The sequence below is a fragment of the Magallana gigas genome, chromosome 3, assembly GCF_963853765.1.
Source record: "Magallana gigas chromosome 3, xbMagGiga1.1, whole genome shotgun sequence".
Lineage (NCBI taxonomy): Eukaryota > Metazoa > Mollusca > Bivalvia > Ostreida > Ostreidae > Magallana > Magallana gigas.
The window spans coordinates 54,280,315-54,300,291 of NC_088855.1; the positions used below are offsets into that span (position 1 = coordinate 54,280,315).

At 32.1% G+C, this 19,977-nt stretch overlaps 2 protein-coding genes and 1 long non-coding RNA gene across 3 annotated transcripts; 2 read left to right on the forward strand and 1 right to left on the reverse strand.

Annotated features, from left to right (window-relative positions):
• The first annotated feature begins 2,853 nt into the window (after window positions 1-2,853).
• On the forward strand, window positions 2,854-6,938 carry LOC105332040 (uncharacterized). Its single transcript, XM_066077898.1, has 8 exons — window positions 2,854-2,866; window positions 2,979-3,095; window positions 3,296-3,409; window positions 5,421-5,513; window positions 5,641-5,846; window positions 6,222-6,474; window positions 6,598-6,712; window positions 6,839-6,938. The coding sequence occupies exons 1-8, from the start codon at window positions 2,854-2,856 to the stop codon at window positions 6,936-6,938; spliced, it is 1,011 nt and encodes a 336-aa protein (XP_065933970.1).
• Window positions 6,939-8,374: 1,436 nt separating this feature from the next.
• LOC105332038 (uncharacterized) lies at window positions 8,375-14,016 on the forward strand. The gene is made up of 10 exons (XM_011434465.4): window positions 8,375-8,740; window positions 8,839-9,156; window positions 10,796-10,924; window positions 11,154-11,258; window positions 11,463-11,564; window positions 11,815-12,002; window positions 12,114-12,363; window positions 13,017-13,142; window positions 13,274-13,380; window positions 13,895-14,016. Exons 1-10 carry the CDS (start codon window positions 8,683-8,685, stop codon window positions 13,919-13,921), a joined length of 1,410 nt encoding a protein of 469 aa, XP_011432767.3. The 5' UTR covers window positions 8,375-8,682; the 3' UTR covers window positions 13,922-14,016.
• Window positions 14,017-14,817: 801 nt separating this feature from the next.
• LOC105332037 (uncharacterized) lies at window positions 14,818-18,714 on the reverse strand. Its single transcript, XR_900715.4, has 3 exons — window positions 18,669-18,714; window positions 16,415-16,814; window positions 14,818-15,048 (listed from the first exon to the last, which is right to left on the reverse strand). It is a non-coding gene; the product is annotated as an uncharacterized lncRNA (long non-coding RNA).
• Between the last annotated feature and the right edge of the window lie 1,263 nt (window positions 18,715-19,977).

Here is a 19,977-nt window from a genome sequence, read left to right on the forward strand (position 1 = left end):
TCTCTCTCTTTAAGAACTGTTTTCATATATATATATATATATATATATATATATATATATATATATATATATATATATATATATATATATATATATATCAGGCTTGGGGCGAATTACATTGTAAAGTAATGCATTACATTACCATTACTTCATGAATTTGGGCATTAAATTACCATTAACATTACTTGATTTTCTTGAAGTAATGCATTACATTACCATTACATGAGTAAAGTAATGCATTACCATTACCATTACTTTGTTTTAAAAAAGCAAAGCTAATAAAAACATATCTAGAGGTTCATGCTCAGTATCAGGTTCAAATTCAATGACTATACAAGAGTCATTCTTTATTTGCTCAATATATAATCATCTTGTGGCATTATTAACAACATACGTATTACATAAGTAAAATGATATTCATAGACATTTAGCATGATCCAGTGTAGGATACGAAATAGAGACACAGAATTACATGCATAACAAAAAACAATTTTTGGAATAATCAAATTTATCCCTTACAGATAAATACAGTTATTGAGAATAAATTAGGTAATTTAAATCTAACAAAATATCCAATTTTTCCAGATTTTTTTTTTCTATACATCATGACTGATACTTTATTTATTCCTGAGCATGCGCTCTTGGCCTTTTCATTTTAATCCTCGGCCGAGTGAACACGAAAATAATGTTGCGGTTATCAAAAGCTAAATAGAAATATTTCCCCAGATTACACAAATCTTTATAATTTTGGACACTTAATTGTATTAATTCATAAACGGATGGCTTTTTCCAGTTATATTTTTTAAGATAAGGTGTTTTAATCGTATTTCTTTCTACTGAGGACACTTTAAGACAAAAGATTGCTGTTGCACTTTATGATCGAAGTTTCAAAGGGTTCATATTTAATCTGCATCCTGTTAGTTTGACAATCTTCCCAGCTATTATAATACTAAATAAATGTTTTAAAAAAAGCTTGGACTGAAAAGTACTGTTTGATGATCTTTATCTTAGGATATATTAAGTGCAATAATAGAAAAAATACATGAATCTTGTATTTTCTATCAGTCCAAACTAATGTACAGTATACTTAATATACAAGAGAGAGACAAGAGAGAGAGAGTGAGAGAGAGAGAGAGAGAGAGAGAGAGAGAGAGAGAGAGAGAGAGAATAATTAAGTAAAATTATTTTCAAATGGGTTATAATATTGTAAGAGATATTTATGTCAAGTTCATCATGGATGGACAGTGCATTCATTTTGCTTTTAAAGGTGCATGTCTGTCTCCTATTCTATTGGGACATAGCGAAGGGAAGGGGATTGGGGTGTTTAGCACTTAATTTGCAATTATTAAACTTGTTAAAACTTATTAAAAAACTTGCAATTATTAATTCTTATAACAATAGATTGTTTTGATACTTATTTTATCCTAGGGGCATAGTGTGTTGTTGACACATTTCTTATTGAAGTGCAAACTAATTGGAGTAAATTGTTTAAATGATTAAAAACTCTTAATAACAACACTCTTAAATATGTATTGAAGTTGTGCTGTTTTATTTAGTAATACATGTATTAACAATTCAAAAATGAATTTTTTAAAAACTTTTTTAATAATACAATTAAAACATTTTTATCTCAAGAATTATTTCTTTCTTCTTTAAAAATAAATTTAATCAAATTCAATTTCAACTATTCATTTATTCATCACATTTTTAAAAGTGAACATGCATAAATAAGCATAGTAATGCAAAGTAATGCCATGTAATGCCAGCATTACACTAGATTTTGGAAAGTAATTAATTACATTAGCATTACTTGTAATGCTAATTTTGTGGCATTACACATTACTAGCATTACTTTGAAAACATGTAATGCATTGCAATGCATTACCATTACATTTAGCATTACCCCAAGCCTGATATATATATATATATATATATATATATATATATATATATATATATATATATATATATATATATATATATATATATATACATATATATATACACACGCTTATCCTATCACTAATTTTTGTAGAGGTCCGTCTTTGCACTGCTCCTATTTTGTATTTTTCCTTTGGACTTTTGATTTCGAACATTGTTCGTTATCACCACATTCCAATTTAAAAGAATAATGTTTTTGCATCTTTATCAATATGAGCAATTTGTAACAGAATCTGAATCAAAAAGTAAAACGGAACCTTGATAAACTTATTTGAAGATTACAATGGATTAGATTGAAACAACAATAATAAAATTTTGTGTACTGATTTTTTTTTTACTGATGGTTATGCTGAGTATGTGTGTAATAATACATTTGTAGACATTGCGGTAGTTTTTCAGGTCAATTAAGCTATATTTCAATTAAAAATTGATACACGGTATTAGTTTTACAAAACAAAACTAAAAAGGGTACCGTGTTATTTTGCCCCTAATTTAAATTCGCCTTGATTTCGAGGCGGTGTGATTATATTACAACTTTGAAATTCGCTCTAATTAAAAGGAATAGAATTTCAAATGTATGTATGCAACTCAAAAATAAACCTGTGTACATCTATTCACCAATCTTTCTGAAGTTCTTTTTGTTTACAATCGATGCTTACTATGCGGGTTCAATAAAACCTATCAATTGTGGAAAATAATAAACGGTTTCATTTTCTTAACATGCTCCTGATGATGAACTATTTTTTGTGTTTCCATAAGATACCATTTTTATTTACTTTGAATATTTCTAACATTGAAAGCAGACCGATTTTTAGTATATATGTTTAGGTAAAAGTGTATAATTTTTAAGATAATTGGTTTGTAAACAAAAATTGTCGATACTGTAATAGCTAAAAAATCGGAGCATTTAATATGTCGTCCAAGAGTAATTGACTCATTTGGTCAAAACCTAATTAATCGGTTGGTCATCTTCTAGTGGCTCTGTTAGTCAGTAACAAACGATTTTATTGGTCAATATCATGCAATTATTTTTGTAGGGGCTTGGGAGGGCGTTAATCGAGTGAGGGAGAATTTGGTGGGGGTTCGGTACCGTGCGTGGTGTCGCTGTAACCTCCCACCTCCGGGGTTCGAATCCCCGTGGACGGATATCAACGGTTAGTTTTCTATTCTGATTGACAACTGCTTTGGTAAAAAGTATCATCAGAAATACATAACTTATCATTCAAAATCAGTACTGTCATAGTTTTTAGTCTAAAACATAAATATTTTCAAAATCGATGACTTGATTTTATTCACTCTGTAAAATTAATGCATCGTTAATGTTTGGATGCACATAATTTGTTTAATATTTTAGTTTTCAGTAAAAGTTTTCTAGAAATAAGTCATGGCTTAGGAGTAACACCGGATATGGTTATCGTGCAATTACGTCACGGGTCATCGACAAGTGACTGGGTGTCTGACGTCACTGGTAAGTTAGTATGATTATTCCACTTGTCTACTTGTATGATATTAATATTGACTAGAATGGTTTAATGCTAACAACTTTGATTTTATAATGACGATCGACGCATTATTGACGATAAAAAGACCTTACGTCAGCGTTATTATAATATATATTTTTGTTCTAGCTTATAAACGTGTACTTTTATGAATAGAATGGATAGGCTTTCATACAATATACAATATACAAAGGAACAAGTCAAATACATGTAGATTGAATTAACATATTACGTTACATTGTTTATCGCCTTACAGGGGAAGGAGAATCAAAAATATATTTTATTAATATTAATAAATAAAAGTGGTTTAAGTTATTACATGTGGTCATGCTGTTTTGAAAACGAACTACATAATTAAGCTTCAATGCACGTTTGAAGTCAGAGAAATCGTATTTACTGAAGACTGGCATGGTGTAGAAATGTTTTGTATTAAAAAAAATAATTATTTTGACTCATGCCATCTATTCCGGTCTGGTTTACATATACAATATATACAGTGCTCTGAATAAAACGCTTTTAGAATAAAATATAAAACAAGCTGTGTTTGAACGTTGGTTTGTAATTTAGTGAAAAGTCAAATGTAAAAGAACGGTCTCAGATATTGTACTAAATTTTCAAGAACTTGTCATATTGAGCAAATATCATGATTTGTATGTTGATAAAACAAACCGGAATGGGTTGTGTGACGTCATAGATTAAAGCTTAACGACAGCTCTCAAAGCGGCGGTTTAAATTAAAGGTTTAATTAAAGTTTTAATTAAGCGATCGATATTTCTTTATTTACCCGTATATATATGAAAAAATATACGGTTTTACATTTATAGTAGATTATAATGAATTCATTTATTATAAAACGTATTTTTTCCCCTCCACTTTATTATCACCAGTCGAAGAAAACACGCAAATAACACCAGTGATCAAACGAAGAACAAATAAGATGAAAAAAGTCTTTGAAGAGAATATATGGATAATGGCCTTTAGGATCACATCGAACATGCTTATTGAAATGTATATCACGTGGCAGAGAAGATGCGTTGTTCAGGGTTAAGCGAGTTCACACCATGCGAACAGAACCTGCTTACAATGTTGCAGACAAACTGCATGTTTGCATTTTTTAAAAAGTTTATATGACCACAGATCCCCTGTACATGTCAAATACACATAATTATATTTTGATAAGTATTAAAATATCTCAAGACTCATTGTTTGTTTAACTAAATTAATCTTCTCCATTTCATAAAGATCTATTAACCAGTTGTAAGGCAAATGGTTCAAACTGGTGTCTTTTGGGTGGAAAATTCCCGTCTTGTCTTTGGTTTAATTATGAACATTCCTGTTTGTAATGAATTATCAATAATAATGTGCTGTTGTTTCACCATTACTAAAGAAAACAAAATGATGAACATAACATTCATCTCAAACGTTATCACTCATTATGCGACTAATTAAGTCAACATGCTTAAATATGTGATCATGTGCCTTCAGTTATTTATATTTATATCCAGTATGTAAATAAAGTTATCTCGCATGAAGACACAATTACCTAACATGTTAGTACATATGTTATAATTTCATACACGTTTACATGTGTAACTTTCATGCTGACTCAAATAAGACCATGGTTAAGATGTATTATTGATTTAATGTCAACATTTGTAAGTCACGAGTGATTTTGATTATGTTGCATCTTGCATGTATAATGTCATATATACCGAATCTATTAAAATTAAACTCTGATTATTACATTAAGTACATAATTGTTTTGTATGTTGACATACTCTTCTTGCATATTGAAATTCTAAATGTAGGAGGCGAAAACATGTCACGATACTTTTAGATAATTTCTATTCTAAATTTAAATTTACAGTTCCAATACGTACATGTAGTTGATTTATTGTCACTGACGTAAAAAAATAATATATATTTTTTCATTATAAATTGCATGAATTTTTTAAATCTTAAATAAAAAATTAAATTCAGGTTCAATGAGTTCCACAGAAAAAGGAAGTAGGAGAAGTGGGCTAATATATGGATACGACTCGAGTAAAATCCGGATCTGGGCTCCGGATAATGGTATGACGCCAGACAACTGTCACTTTAACAGATCTTAGAAGAAAGTTTTATGTAAATAAAATTTCCAATTTTATCTTTGTCTTTTAAATAACTATCATTTTAATGGGATAAAGTTGATAACTTTCAGGAAGTTTATTTAATACGACGGATGGATGGGGATTACCAAAAGATCATGGTGCTGTTTTATCTGGCCAGGTGAAAGTATATGCCTGGAACTATCTGATGAACATACGGAGTAAATCAGTCAATATCAATAAAAGTTCTTCAAAGTCTGATTTAGAAGTCAGTCTTCCAGAAGTAGTTGATGTTAATAAAGATATCGTATACTTCACGGTAAAAATTAACTCGTCCATTTGATAAAATTTAACAAATGAATTTACAGTCAAACATTTTTTTTCATCTTAAACGTTTTTTTTTGGGGGGGGGGGTTATTTCTTATGCAAAAAAAATTTATGATATAATCAAATATCATTCAATTAGTTTTTTTGTGTTAAAAAAAGCTAATGTTGATGTAATTTTGTATCTAGACCATTTATAACTAGAAACTAGAATACTACAGTATATCCTTTGAGGGTGCTAAATTAGATTGTTTTCGGCAAGTTTGGAATCGTTTTAATAAAGCATGATTTACGTATTTATCATGTTGGTACATGTATATATGACATGACAAATCACCTGTAACTGCACTCGTTTCTTTATCGCGCCCAGGTTTCCCCAACTGATGGTGACAACAGAGGATTCTTGTTTCCTGGGATAAGTTCAGTTCAGAACACAGACCCAACAATACAATACGGAGGTGTAATGTATGCATATTCCACAGATAAAATCAGACTATGGCATCCAAAGTTAGACTCTCAACATTTCCTGGTGTACATCAACAATGAATGGGGCAGGGGAAATCACGTGCAATCTTCTGAATCTGTTGTCGCTAAGGTGTCGGTGTGGAAAGCGGGTCAAATCTGTACGAAGAGTTCCATAACAAACTTAACAATGTTTTGCTGTATATCTGCCTAATAATTTTTATCAAAGAAAATCTAAGACGTAGAGCATGAATAAAACACTAGTTTTTTATTTTAATTTGAAGGTCTGATTCCTAAAAATCAACGCACAACACCAAAAGTAACCACTGTGCAATCTACATCAACAACAAGGACACCAACCGCCACAGCAAGGGGAACAACCGCCGCAACAAGGGGAACAACCGCCGCAACAAGGACACCAACCGCCACAGCAAGGGGAACAACCGCCGCAACAAGGGGAACAACCGCCGCAACAAGGACACCAACCGCCACAGCAAGGGGAACAACCGCCGCAACAAGGGGAAAAACCGCATTGACTGGGAGCTTCAACAAACAGACCACCTCACCCCCAGCCAGGGGACTAGGGAACACATCAGCTCGCCAGAAAGACAAGAAAGGCAAGTAATATTGGAAATAGAGTTCTGTACCTTTCTTTTGTAATCATCATTTTATAATCAACTCCATTACGCAAACATATGTTAAAACATTATTGAAATATACCGAAAATGCTTACTGTTAGTATATAAAATTGTTTAAACACTAGAGATACACCAGGATTTCATTGCATTTGACCAATAAGTTTTGTTCTATGGCATTAGTCTTCGATCTTTAGATCCCCTGTTTCAATTGATTTTGTAATTCCACTGTTTTACACACAGAGAGTTGGTACGACAGATCGTTGACAGTTCCGGTCATCTGGCTTCTAGGCGGGGGCGGCTTGTTGTTGCTTATCCTCCTGATAGCATGCACTGTCTGTCTCTGTCAAAGCAACTCATCGGATAAAAGCCAAACCAGGGTAACCGCTTATTGAAACGTTGTATTCTCCTTTTTTAATTTGAGATATGTGAAAATATATTTTTGTTTTCTTTTTTTAGGTGTCCCCGCAAGAAAATGACCAGTTTTGATTTCATCGTTACAATCTCAAATCAATCTTTGAATATGTTACAAATATAAAAACTATATTGAACAGTTGAATGAACAAGTAATTTTGTGATTAACCGTACTTGACTTTTTCTTAATGAAAAATATAACGAATGTTTTATAGTTTGTGTATGTGTATATTTTTGCCAATCAGTATTTTATATAAAGGTTTACAATGTACGTTTTATTTTTAGCAGGTCTTTATATTTTTGAGTTTGTTGATCATAAAATATTTATATAAAATGCAAATCAAAACTAATCTGTTTTCTAAACTGTTTGTCTATTGCCTTATTCATTTGTAGCATGAAACCATTTATTTGTAAGTCAAATTATTATATTGATATACATGTTTGGCATGTAAGAAAGTAAACAGCAGAGAAACATAATTGCAGGTCATCTTAATTATGCACTTTATACACTTTCTAAGAAAAAAAAAACTGCTTTTCATTTCAAGTTCATTTTGTTTTGCTGGTTTTTTGGGTTTTTTTAGGGGGGGGGGGGGGGGTTGCCGAATGTTAAGGAGACCTGAAATTAAAAAATTAACTTCAAAGACGAAAAATCGATCAAATATAAAGTAACAATTAATCTTCTAATTATGATGAAAGTAACAATGAACCATCAAACCAAATATAAAATGAACCTTCATTATAATGAATACCAAAGAATGATAAATTTGTTATCTGTACAAGAATAAGATAAAGAGGGGACAAAGGATAGATAGGGTGCTTGTGTATCCCTGCCACTTAACTAATGGAATACTGGCCACCTTAACAGACAGATCCGGGTCTTTTTCATAAAACACCCCCTCGCCTCGTCTTTGCCTGCTCGTTTACTCTATGTTGTATGATAACATTAATCAAACAGCCTTATCTCCCACCAGTAGAAACCATCCATATCAGAAATGTAATAATATGCCCCCATATTTAATAATGCCGGACAAGAGGAGCGTGTGAGATGTGTTGTGTGGCGTATGACAACGATAATCTTCACTCTTCTTTAAAATCCCCAGATCCAAGATTACAATACTTATTTATGTGATTTACCTTAACTTGCTATTCCAAATTATCGCACTTTTCAAGTGTTTGCTCGCCGCATGTGTCCGAGTGTTGAAGTTTGTTGTGAACTTGTACAAAGTCTCAGGGGATGACACATGCTAAACTCTAAAGATATGAAATCATATAAAATTCAATCTGAATAATGATTTTTTACTTCAATTTAATGAAGTAAATATGGAGAATATGTTCAGGAAAACCGTGTTAGTTTCTTTAGTTTGCTGCTGTGTTTATGGTAGGTGGTTTCTTTTTAATATTAAAAAATGATGTCAATTTATTTGAGATCGCGTCAGTGTTTGATTTTGATCAATTTATTTAAATTTTCACATTTAGATTTCAGAGTATTCAGTCGATGCGTCAATTCGCCCCACTTTGTTAGCCCATGGACAGAGGTTGAGGCCCAGACACAGAAATCCTCCGTCACCCTGGAACACGAGTGCGGTGAATTTCCCGCCAAAGTTGAGCTGCAGATCCGACCATCTTCCGGTAACTGGACCAATTTCTACTTTCCTGGGATCGGATCGTCACAGAGGGATGATGACATCAACAGAACTTACGGCGGCATCGTGTATAAATATAACAAAGATGAAGTTATCCTGTTCATACCGAAGGCTAAAGATGGATATCCCTCGGGGACTATAATATACACAGGTATGGTTACGGTTAAAATCCCTTGCTGGTTTCCGATGGTATGCAAAAAAAAGTTTTATAGAATAAACAACTAAAGAAGGTAAATATTTCGTTTTTATTCAAACGACATACAATTTTCACTTTTAAAAATGTCGAATTCAAAAAAGTTGATAATTAGTATCTATCTAGGGTAACGGGCCTAATGGCATGTGTAGGTGATCAATATATCTTTTATGAGGGTGATAGACCTATTGCTTTTTTCGGTGAACATTTATTTTTTTTGTATTGCATGTAATTTAATGTTATGTACTTTATCAATTATTAAAATTGGAAATTTTTTAAAAGTATCGAATGCCAAATGTATGCGTGAAAAAATGACAATGAAAAACTGTCAACCATCTCAAAAATCCATAAAACGAAATACAAATTCAAAGCAGAGCAGCACGAACCTCTAAAAAGATAGAGGTAGGATCAAAGGGCAATGGAGGAGTGAGCATCCTCTGCTGACCGGTCAAACCCGCCGTTGCTCTTTGTCGTAATCGTGGAAAAAAAGGAATTGTCCGTAGACAATTAGTTGATTAATTATAGTCTTATAATTAGCATGAAAACGTCACTCAGCATGCGACCCATTGTAAGATTGTATTTGCTGACAAGGTCGTTGTATCGACCATAGAACTTACGAAAAGATGACTTCAAACGAGACTGTTGATCGTCCTTATTTATCCACTTGTTTGTCAATAGTTTGCATCGCCTTAGAAACTGTTAAGACGAAGAGCATGCCCTTGTGTATCGAATTAACTGAGATAAATTACTGGTAAATATAATTGTTCAAAAAAAAAAAAAACAATTGGAGTTGATGCTCGGCCTAGCACACTTTTAATGTCCAATTTCGATTCAATCCCATGTAAACTTTGCGAACAAGCGGCCCGCCAGCAAACCCCGACCTATCATGAATTTTAATGTTTCTATTATCATGTGTCATTTCAGTTAACCGGTGTAACTCCTTAATTAAAATGATAATTGAAACACAATTTCATGACCATATCTTTAACCCTGTTTCTGCGAGCAGCTACATATTAAGGCGAAACGTATTGGATGAAAAAGAGTTGACGTCCAGAGTCATTAGAATTTATTATGATAGCATATAAAGTGATATAAGTTGGGGTTGCTCTATCAAAATAAAAAAAACACACGCACATACAAACTGCCCCCCAAAAACCGATAATATTAGTTTGACGTATTATCTGATTGACGATGGGTCTCGTAAATTTTGTTTTCCATTGCAAATCACTGCGTGCATGTAGAATATACTAGTAAATCCATGTTATACCAGCTCAGATAGAAGTCTGTGTCTCCCTTCTTAACAGTCACGGTCTTGTGCACCTTCATAGTCTTGAAGCGTAAGAGAAAAAAAAATCTTTATTGTTTGCACCGTATTACAGAATTCTTAATTGTATACATTTTTTGCGATGATTTTTTCAAACTGTTATATATTGCTATATAGTGTGGAAATAAAGTTCATATAAATCCTTTTTTAATGGTTGATAAATTAATGCTTTGTGAGTCATCAAGTGACGTGAATGTTTACATGTCTTCAACTTAACTGAAAAGGTTACATTCTATAAAACGTTATTTTTTTGCCTTTCTACGGAACAATTAGGCGGTTCCTCTTGGCGTGGCCCCGTATTTCAGAATGCAAGGCGTGCAAGCGTTCGAGCTCTAGTCTGGTGCCCAAGTGATTTTCCCGATCCAACGTATGAATCTAATTGGATTTCCCTCTCTAATTCAGGTAAGGCCTTCTTTACATAATTCTTAAAGATAAAAAATACAAGTTACATATTTTACAACGAGTAGTGTCTCTTTCACACATTTAATAGTTTCTTATACAAATGTTACTATAAGCTATGTGTTAATGTTCTATTCCAATCATTTTAACTTATTATAATTCATTTTGTTTTACTTCCTTTTTACAATCCATCCTCTTTTAACCCGTGAGTTGACAATGTATTTTTTTTAAGTGAGCGGTTCTTTTTTGGAAATTGCCCACAACCAAGGGACCATACCAGATCTAGTCACGGTCCAAATACAACAAAGCGGTACAGAATGGCTATCGGACGGGATAGGTGAGTATTTATCATCAAAGTGGTTGATTTTCCTCAGAACATCCGTATATCAGTTCCGCACCAGACTTGTTAAAAAGGTTGTATGCAACAATGACTCATTTAACTAAGAAAGAAAGTGCACACATTTTATTGCTATTACATCGTCTATCATAGATAGAAGATAAATGCAGGTGTGGTGAAACTCCGCTTTGCTCTGTCTTTCAGGTTCCATGACCGCTCTTGGCCCCAATACAAGCTCCTGGGGAGGCGTCATATATGGATACAACACAAGTCATGTCAGAATATGGGCGCCTTCCAGTAAAAACGGTAGTGAATCCACCTTTTTTTGCATAATACAGAATTTCCAACTTGTTGTGAAACATGTACTACAAAATTATTTGTTTATTCCCTCTAACATGCAAAAGGTAATGTTATGATATTGTTTTTAGAAATGATTATGTTCAGTCCAATATACCTTTAGCGCTTTGTGTTATAGTTAAACTGAAAATTGAAATCACAAAAACAGCGTAAAAAACAAGTCATGGTAAAACACTAATGTGGCATTTCCTTTTGTAAGGTAAACTTTTCTCTGCTGATGATGGTTGGGGTTCTGCAAGTGAGTCGTGGTCACGTGGTCTGATTAAAATTAAAGCATGGCGGATAACAAATATGTTTACATTAACATATGCACTGAATCAAAACAGCAAATCACAGATTTCACTGAATACAACCTATAATCAAGCTACCGACATCCTGATTGTCAGAGTAAGTATCTTAATTGTCTCTTCTACGTACAACTATATACACCAGTTGACGTTTATTCATTTAAATCTAATAAGATTTTTGAATTGAAATATAAATGATTGTTTATTTCAGATTAAAGCAGATACAGGTTACAATAGTGGTTTTATGTTCCCAGCTTCTGGAGCTGTTCAGAATGACGAAACGGTGTCATCGTTTGGGGGTGTCGTTTACTCTGCTTCCAGTGATACACTCAGGATTTGGACACCTGTGTCCCCAGGGCCGGGGTACCTGCTCTACATCAGCAATGAATGGGGGAATACATTGTACCCACAGACATCCACGACAGCAACCCTGGTGGTCCATGTTTGGAAATCGACCACTTGTAAGCAAAAAGGATATAACATGAGTAAAAAAAATAAAATAACTAATTTTTGCTCATATTAGATATACTTAATTTTCAATTTATTAAAAATAAATATATAAAAAAAATTGAACTTTATAAAAGTTTACTTTTATTAGCGGAAATAATTAGCGGAAACAAATTACGAATTGCTTTTCCCGACATCAAATCTGCTCTGAAACAAAATTTCATAATTAAATGTCTTTATTCATATTTTGTTCAAAATTCAATTACCTCATTATTGATGAATTGTTAAGAAATGATTTTTGCAAATACGATGATTTTTATGTTAAAGGCAACATATACAATGGGTTTGAAATTTAGGTTTTTTTTATATGGAGTCGCAAAATATTTTAAGCGTATTAAATAGTTTACGGTTGTGACCAATTTTTTCCAGAACTGGTTAGTTAGATAAGCGCGTCCTGGTATTTCGCTTACGATTTACCTTACCTTACCAGTAGGGTCAACTTTAAAATACTAGTAACATCGTAAACCAAAGTTACACCAATGCTAGCAAATGTGCGCTTTTCCTATAAAGTATCGTTTTGCTCTTCTCAGGGAATAACACTTTGCCCGATTCAGAATTGATAAATACATTGTACTATGGATTTAATGAGAATAATTTTCTTTAACAGGTTCAATTCCAACGACACTTGTTCCAAAAATCACAAAAACGACCCCACCTGTTCAATCCACCGCCGATCCAAATTCTTCAAAACGACAATCATCAAAAGAAGACAAGGATTCTTTATCCTCAAAAGGTTCTTTCAAATCCTTCAAACCTTCCGAGCAAATTAAAATAATCAAGAATAATTTTTTTTTAGAATAATGATAATCTTATAAAATCATTATTGAATAAGTATATTTGTATAATGACATTTTTATTCTGTAGCACCCATTGTTGTGCCAACAGTTATTGGTGGGTTTGGTTTGCTAATACTAATCGCCGGACTCATCATTGCTAGAGTTTTGTGGAAAAGGAAAAGCAAAAACCGCGTGGTTAGTGTTTGAAAAAAACCCAACAAACAGTACATTTTATTATATTGTCGCTATTTCTATTTAAACAATAACTAGTATCCATTATAACAATCAATTATTTGGTATTATTTCTAAATAAGTAGCTTTGAGTAGAATAATAATCATAATTTTTTATATGATTGATTAATTCCTAGTTCTATGATTGGCTGATATCCAACAATCTAGAAAAATCAAACGTTGTATTCACCTTCACGTGACAAAGGAGGTCAATAATTATAATATTTGATTTTCTCTACATTGGACTAAAAATAGGTCTTCCAATGAATTATCGCGTTTGTCAATTTCTTCGGCTATGGCTTCAAAGTTAAATCAGCATCAATGGTATATCTATCGTTTTATCAAAAATAATAAAAAAAAATTACAAAGAAAGAAAATAAAAATTATAAACACTGTAAACAGTTATTTCACAAGAAATACATAAGATACTTTTGGAAAAAGACGATATCAACATTTTCATCCTTTTTTCTTTGTTTAGGAAGAAGAAAAACAAGAACAACAATGAACTGGGACATAATTGTCACCCTTAATTTCTTGATATTATATTTATTGAATTTATTTTAAAATAACTCTCTGAATAAATAGTCACATTGAGTGAGTATGTTTTGATTATGACTATTCTCTAAGTTTTCTAAATTCAAAACCTTTGAAAAAAAATTAGAATTTTGGATCGTGAAGTGTTAGATAAACCAGGTATTTCCTTTCTGGAGAAAGTCCAGTTTTGTGTTTTATGCAAAATTACCCTAGAGGCTGGACAATTTTGCTTTTCTGCTCAAGGTTTTTTTTACACCTCATTAATCAAAGCTTAGTATTTTGAATTCTATCCACGAGAATGAAACACTGACAATTCAATGTACATTGCTTGTTGTTTTTTTAGCAATAATATTTAAGAATCACCCTAAACAAAAAGTACTAGTCCTAAAATTACTCTCTTATGTAAGGCATCGAACTCCTATATATCCAGGACAGACAAAATCACTTTTCTTTTTAGTTTATCATTTGAATTATTCATACGATTTAATGCGAACAGTGTTACGCGATTCAGCGATAACTGTCATTAATGTCTTCATATTGTCTGATTCACATCCTTAATCTACTCTTTCTACATGTTTTTTGACTATACAAGAACAATCTATCTAGTTATCTATATCAAAATGTCCAGCACGAAACGAAATCCATGCGTTGACAAGTTGGTTTCCAAAATGGCGGCTGACAAGAAATAATTTAACATTAAAATTTGAGCAATTCAATTCATTATCTACAATGTATATAAAATGGATATAATTTACTTTATCAATGGAGGACTTAGATTTATTTTTATTTTTGTACGTAAACCTGAGGGATTACTTTTAGGTACATCTGTTCCCTGTCATTTACTATCAATAAAAAGGGAGATAAACCGAATGTGGTACATTTGTATTGAAACATCACAACACATATTTATATACATGTATATTTACGAAACATGGATCAGAAATATTTTAGAGATATTCTAAAAAACGGTTATTCAGAAGTTGTGTCAGGTGAGGCTTCTTTCAGGGGTTGTAGCATCCTCAGATTAAACTGTGGGCGGCGGTGGGGTGGTCAAGATGGGAGTAGTGCTGGGGGAAGTATATCCGAGGGTTGTCAATACTAGAGGAAATCAAAACATACATTGAATTGTGATCACTTAAGAGATTCATTGTATCAAAGAAGTGAAACTCTTTTCTTCATTGCTAATAATTTACGACCATCTTCATCTTGTATTTAAATAAGATATTCATCTTATCTTTGTGTCGATAAATTATGCGGAATATATCAATTATTATAAAATAATGCTAATCTAAATATTTTACTCTGAAAAGATCTTAAAATAATACAATTGAACAAGAAATTTTCAGAAATGAATTAACCTATCTTTGAAAATCCTCATCTTCAAAACAAATTAAATGATACAATAAATCTTTATTAAAATCAATAACAAAATAAGGAAGGAGTCTTTTCTGATTTTCGACTTGGCAAATGTAAATTTAATTGAATGGTCATTATCATATTTCTTTTTTTCATCATACAACTTGACATACAAATAGTAATCAAAGTTTAGAATCTTACAAGGACTATATTTTGGCGTAACATTGACGTAGGAAAATATCACATGTTTTGCAATTTAGAATTGCTGTAGATTCATGAGTCTATTTAGCATTTTTAAAACAATACCATTAATTGTGGATTTTTCCAACTAATGTGAACTAATAATAAGGTACATGGATTTCAAAAAATGTTCTTAAAATATGATTTGTATATCAATTTACATTTTTATTAGCTTTTTTAAACGCTCATTCTAAATACATTTGTGTAAAAAATCACTAAAATCGGATTTTTTTCTCTTACCAAATAGTCAATATATTAGCTTTTTTGTCAATGTATGTTTTTATGTAAGGTCTTCATAATATGTAAAAATCAGAAATATCCTAATATTGGAAGCATAAAAGAATAATCATAATATCCTCAAAATTCAAAAAAAAATTGCGGTCTAAGCAATATCAATTCTAGTTTAAATATTAATTCCAAATTAGAAGGATAAGCTGATAGACATTCTGATATTTTATCATTTCATTGAAGAATAGAATCTTCATATCTGAAACAGATGTCTACATAACTGTAGATAATTACATTTATATTCATCATCCCTTAAGTTGAGGAAAAAGGTAGAAACCTTGACCTGACCTTGATGCAAAAACAAAAAAGTAAAATTTAAGTAAAATGATAGAATGATTTGGTTATATGATCTGTTTGATTGTGTCAAACTTTTATGAATTTCTTAATATAAAAAATATGTCTGATAACGAGAAGACTCCTTCCTTAATTAGTTATAATGAAAGTACTTATTTAAAAGAAATTTATAAATTATCTTTTGATAAATAGTGTTAAGACGACCTATTTTCAACTTTATGAATATAAGTACTGCAACATCTGTTAAATGAACAGCTCAAAACAATTAAACAGAGTCGATACTTACACGATGTTTCAACTCCACAGTTAAAGGTATCCCAATGCATGATAAAGAACAATCCAGAGTCCCCACTTCAAGAAGCGCCGTAACATTCTCCGCTAAGTTCTGGGATGTCTGCTCCAGGGGGATAGATTCTACCATCATACTCACAACCGGGTATCTGTGTTGTAAAGGGGGTCGTGGTAAGTGGTGGGGTAGTAGACGCCATTGTAGAAGGGATCGGGCTCGACAAACCTTCGTTCACGAAGCAAAATAATAAAACGCTGAAGAGTGATCCCTTCATTTTTCTCCAATTTTGTTAGGATTTTAGTCTTTCCTCTGTTACAATATATAAGTGGCAGCTACTTCGTTAAGTGAGCACAGATTGGTGCTGTCATTATTTTACAGTTTCCCGCCAGCTGTGTCGCTGCAAGGATGAATACAGATGACCCTATTATTCTGAATTAATGATAGCTAGGCTTTATTATTTCACAATTTGGTATGCCTATTGGCGCTTTGAATCGATTGGTGGAAATTGGTGTTTTTTCAGTCATACTGTGAACACTTTATCATGTTATGTTTTTTTACTTCAAATAAGCCAGAGCTGAAATATTATTATGAAGTTAACATCAGTATAAAACCATTTGATTTATTCCAAAATATATGGATTTTGAATATGTAACCTCTGTCACATTATCGTTTAAAATGTCAGTAGCCTTTATGAGCCTTTTTCTTGACAGCAGTGCTACATTTTGATATGATTGCGAGTACCAGCGGAATGTCAGGGCGAAAGGTAATCTGTCATAACGTTTCTATGTTCAACAATATATATTGTATTATTTTCAGAAAAAATTGAACATTATTCACTTTTCAGTCATCATTAATAATCGCATATTTTATATTTTTTAGTCTCATATAAAATTATTCATTGACTATCAATGAAAAAAGGAGGGGGGGGGGGGATAACTACAAACATGTTGCAAAACCGTAAAAAAAACTAGCAAAATTTTGGATTCTCTTAAATGCTTTTACATATTGCGTCATTCCGTCTATGGCTTTGTATTTCAAAAAGATATTTTTCGACATATGATACATATTAAGCACCTCTAAAACTGATTTTCCTTTGTCATCCGACATACATGTAATCAAAACCACCATAAAATACATCCTGAGCATCACAAAATAAATGTCACTTGCATACATCTATTGTATCAAAACTTTCAAAAAGACGATCATATTTGTAATGCATTGACAAAAACTTCTATATTTGCTATATTTTGTTGGAATTTGCTCTGCTCATTTTGGCATTGTACAGAATCGTGTTTCAGTCCGACATTTAAGAAATATTCTGATTTAAATTCAAATATGACTATCAGTAGTCGAGTTATTGGCGAAATAAAAAGATTTTTTGTCTTTGTAATGTAACTATGTTTTTTGTTTTGTTTTTTTTACATTATTTGGTTAAGCATACTCGTAAAAATTATCTTTTAATCAGGTTTTTTTCAATTGCAAGATTTTTTCCACAATGGACAGTTTCAAAAGCCTGTTTACTATTGGCACAATACATTGACATTACCACAATAAAGCAATCTAATTATCAGTTCTTTAATAAAAGTGCTTGCAGATTTTGCTCTATTAGATAAAACAATAAGTGTTTCCATTCAAACCGTTTATGATTCTTATACAAGTTCATACAGTATATAATGGGAACGAAATTTTTAAAATGAACACATGAGAGCATTAAAGTACATTTCTCTTCTTTCACATAATATTTCTTATAAGGTTTATTACTGACTGACAACGGAAATCTAATGTGTTGATCAATCTAACAGACGGCGACACATACTAAACCTGATACAGTAAAACACGGTTATAGCGAACACGCTTATAATGAATTGACGTTTACAGCGAAGTGATTTTCATTCCCCGTGAGTTTATTTTATGTTGTAAACTTGACGGATATAACGAATTACGCTTATAACGAAGTACAATTGCCCATACCTGGGACTTCGTTATAAGCGTGTTTTACTGTATACAGTTCCGTCGTCAGTCAGTAACAAATGTTTTGTTTCCCCAAGGACTAAAATCTGAAACATATTTTCACAAAAGTGATCATCTGTAGAAATCCATTTAAAGTAAATCATACAGTACATTTTGTCCAATTTGACCGAATCAAACTCTTCAAAAATATTCACTCTCACCTTTCAAATCATCTTTGGAAATTTTGCTGCTGTTGTTTACATACAATGTTCTGTAGATATTTAAACTTTTTCTCACTAACCTTTGCAAAGATTTCAGTAAATCTTGCCGCTGCCATTTTATTCTGCTCCAAACACAACAATGTGACGTCAGTATTCAAAGGGCAACTACTCTTGTTTTAAAATATATTAAAGAGACAGTACGGCGCATCTTATAAAACACCGACTTGAAAATTTTTTCTAGGTTCAAGTTCAAGTTCAGTTTATTCGCTCAAACCAAATAATTTGGTTCAAGAGGAACATATATATATAATACACACAAATACAAATCGTCAGAGGTACATACAAACAGGTACATTTTCATACAGGGAAAAATATAAACATTCGGGTTTGGTACTTTTGCACTACTCATGAATGTGTAAACTTTCAGAAAATTACAAAGTTCTCCATGAAATAAATCTAATTATTTCATTAAAATTAATAATTACGTATAACTTATACATGTACAAAATACCACAGTTACGGGGTTCAGCCTTCTATACTTATACGCATGCGTATTCAATGTAAACTAAACACATGCAGGGCTCGCGAAGATTCTTCTGGACATGTATGTTGAAAAAAATATGTCATTTCTACTTCTCCCATGTTATAATTGTTCAAAGTATTCATAATATCCACAATAAGTATTTTGCTACAAACTAAATTCATTTTTGTAAATGAGGCCCATTGAGAGGTTATTTGAAAGATGTCCGTTGTAAGCCCTCTGTCTTACGGATCCACTTGAGGGTCAGCTCAAACTTAGTAATCACCAAGTACAGTATTTCTTTCTCAAGCGGTTTTATTCAAAAGTATGATCGTATAGTCAAAGTTACAACGATTAAAAGCAGCCCAAATCAAAGAGTCTATGAATCTGCTCAACCTCATTTCCCATGGGTATACATTGTATATAAGATTTTACTTATGATGGACAGTTCTGACTAGTTCGGCCCATTTACGGCGATCATAAGTGAACATTTAGTGTTCAATATTAAGATTAATATTTTATTTCTAATAAAGTAACAAAACTGTCAAAACCGCCAATGAAAGATTTGAGTTTCCGAGTCCTGAGTCTCGGAGTCCTCCACCTAGGTATGAGGCATCACTTACTCATAATACGTTCATTCATACATGGCATAAAAGGTTACAAAGGTTAATATATAGAATACACAATACATGACTCAATATAGAGTACCAGAGCTATCGTTGCAGACACAGAATCGCCAAATATGACACTTGTTTTTAATCTCTCAATTTAGATATTATTATGCCCGTATTATTCACCTGGTTTTATAACATTATTTAGGAATACTACGCAGTGCTGCAAGATTCACAGAGTTCATTCTGTTAATTATC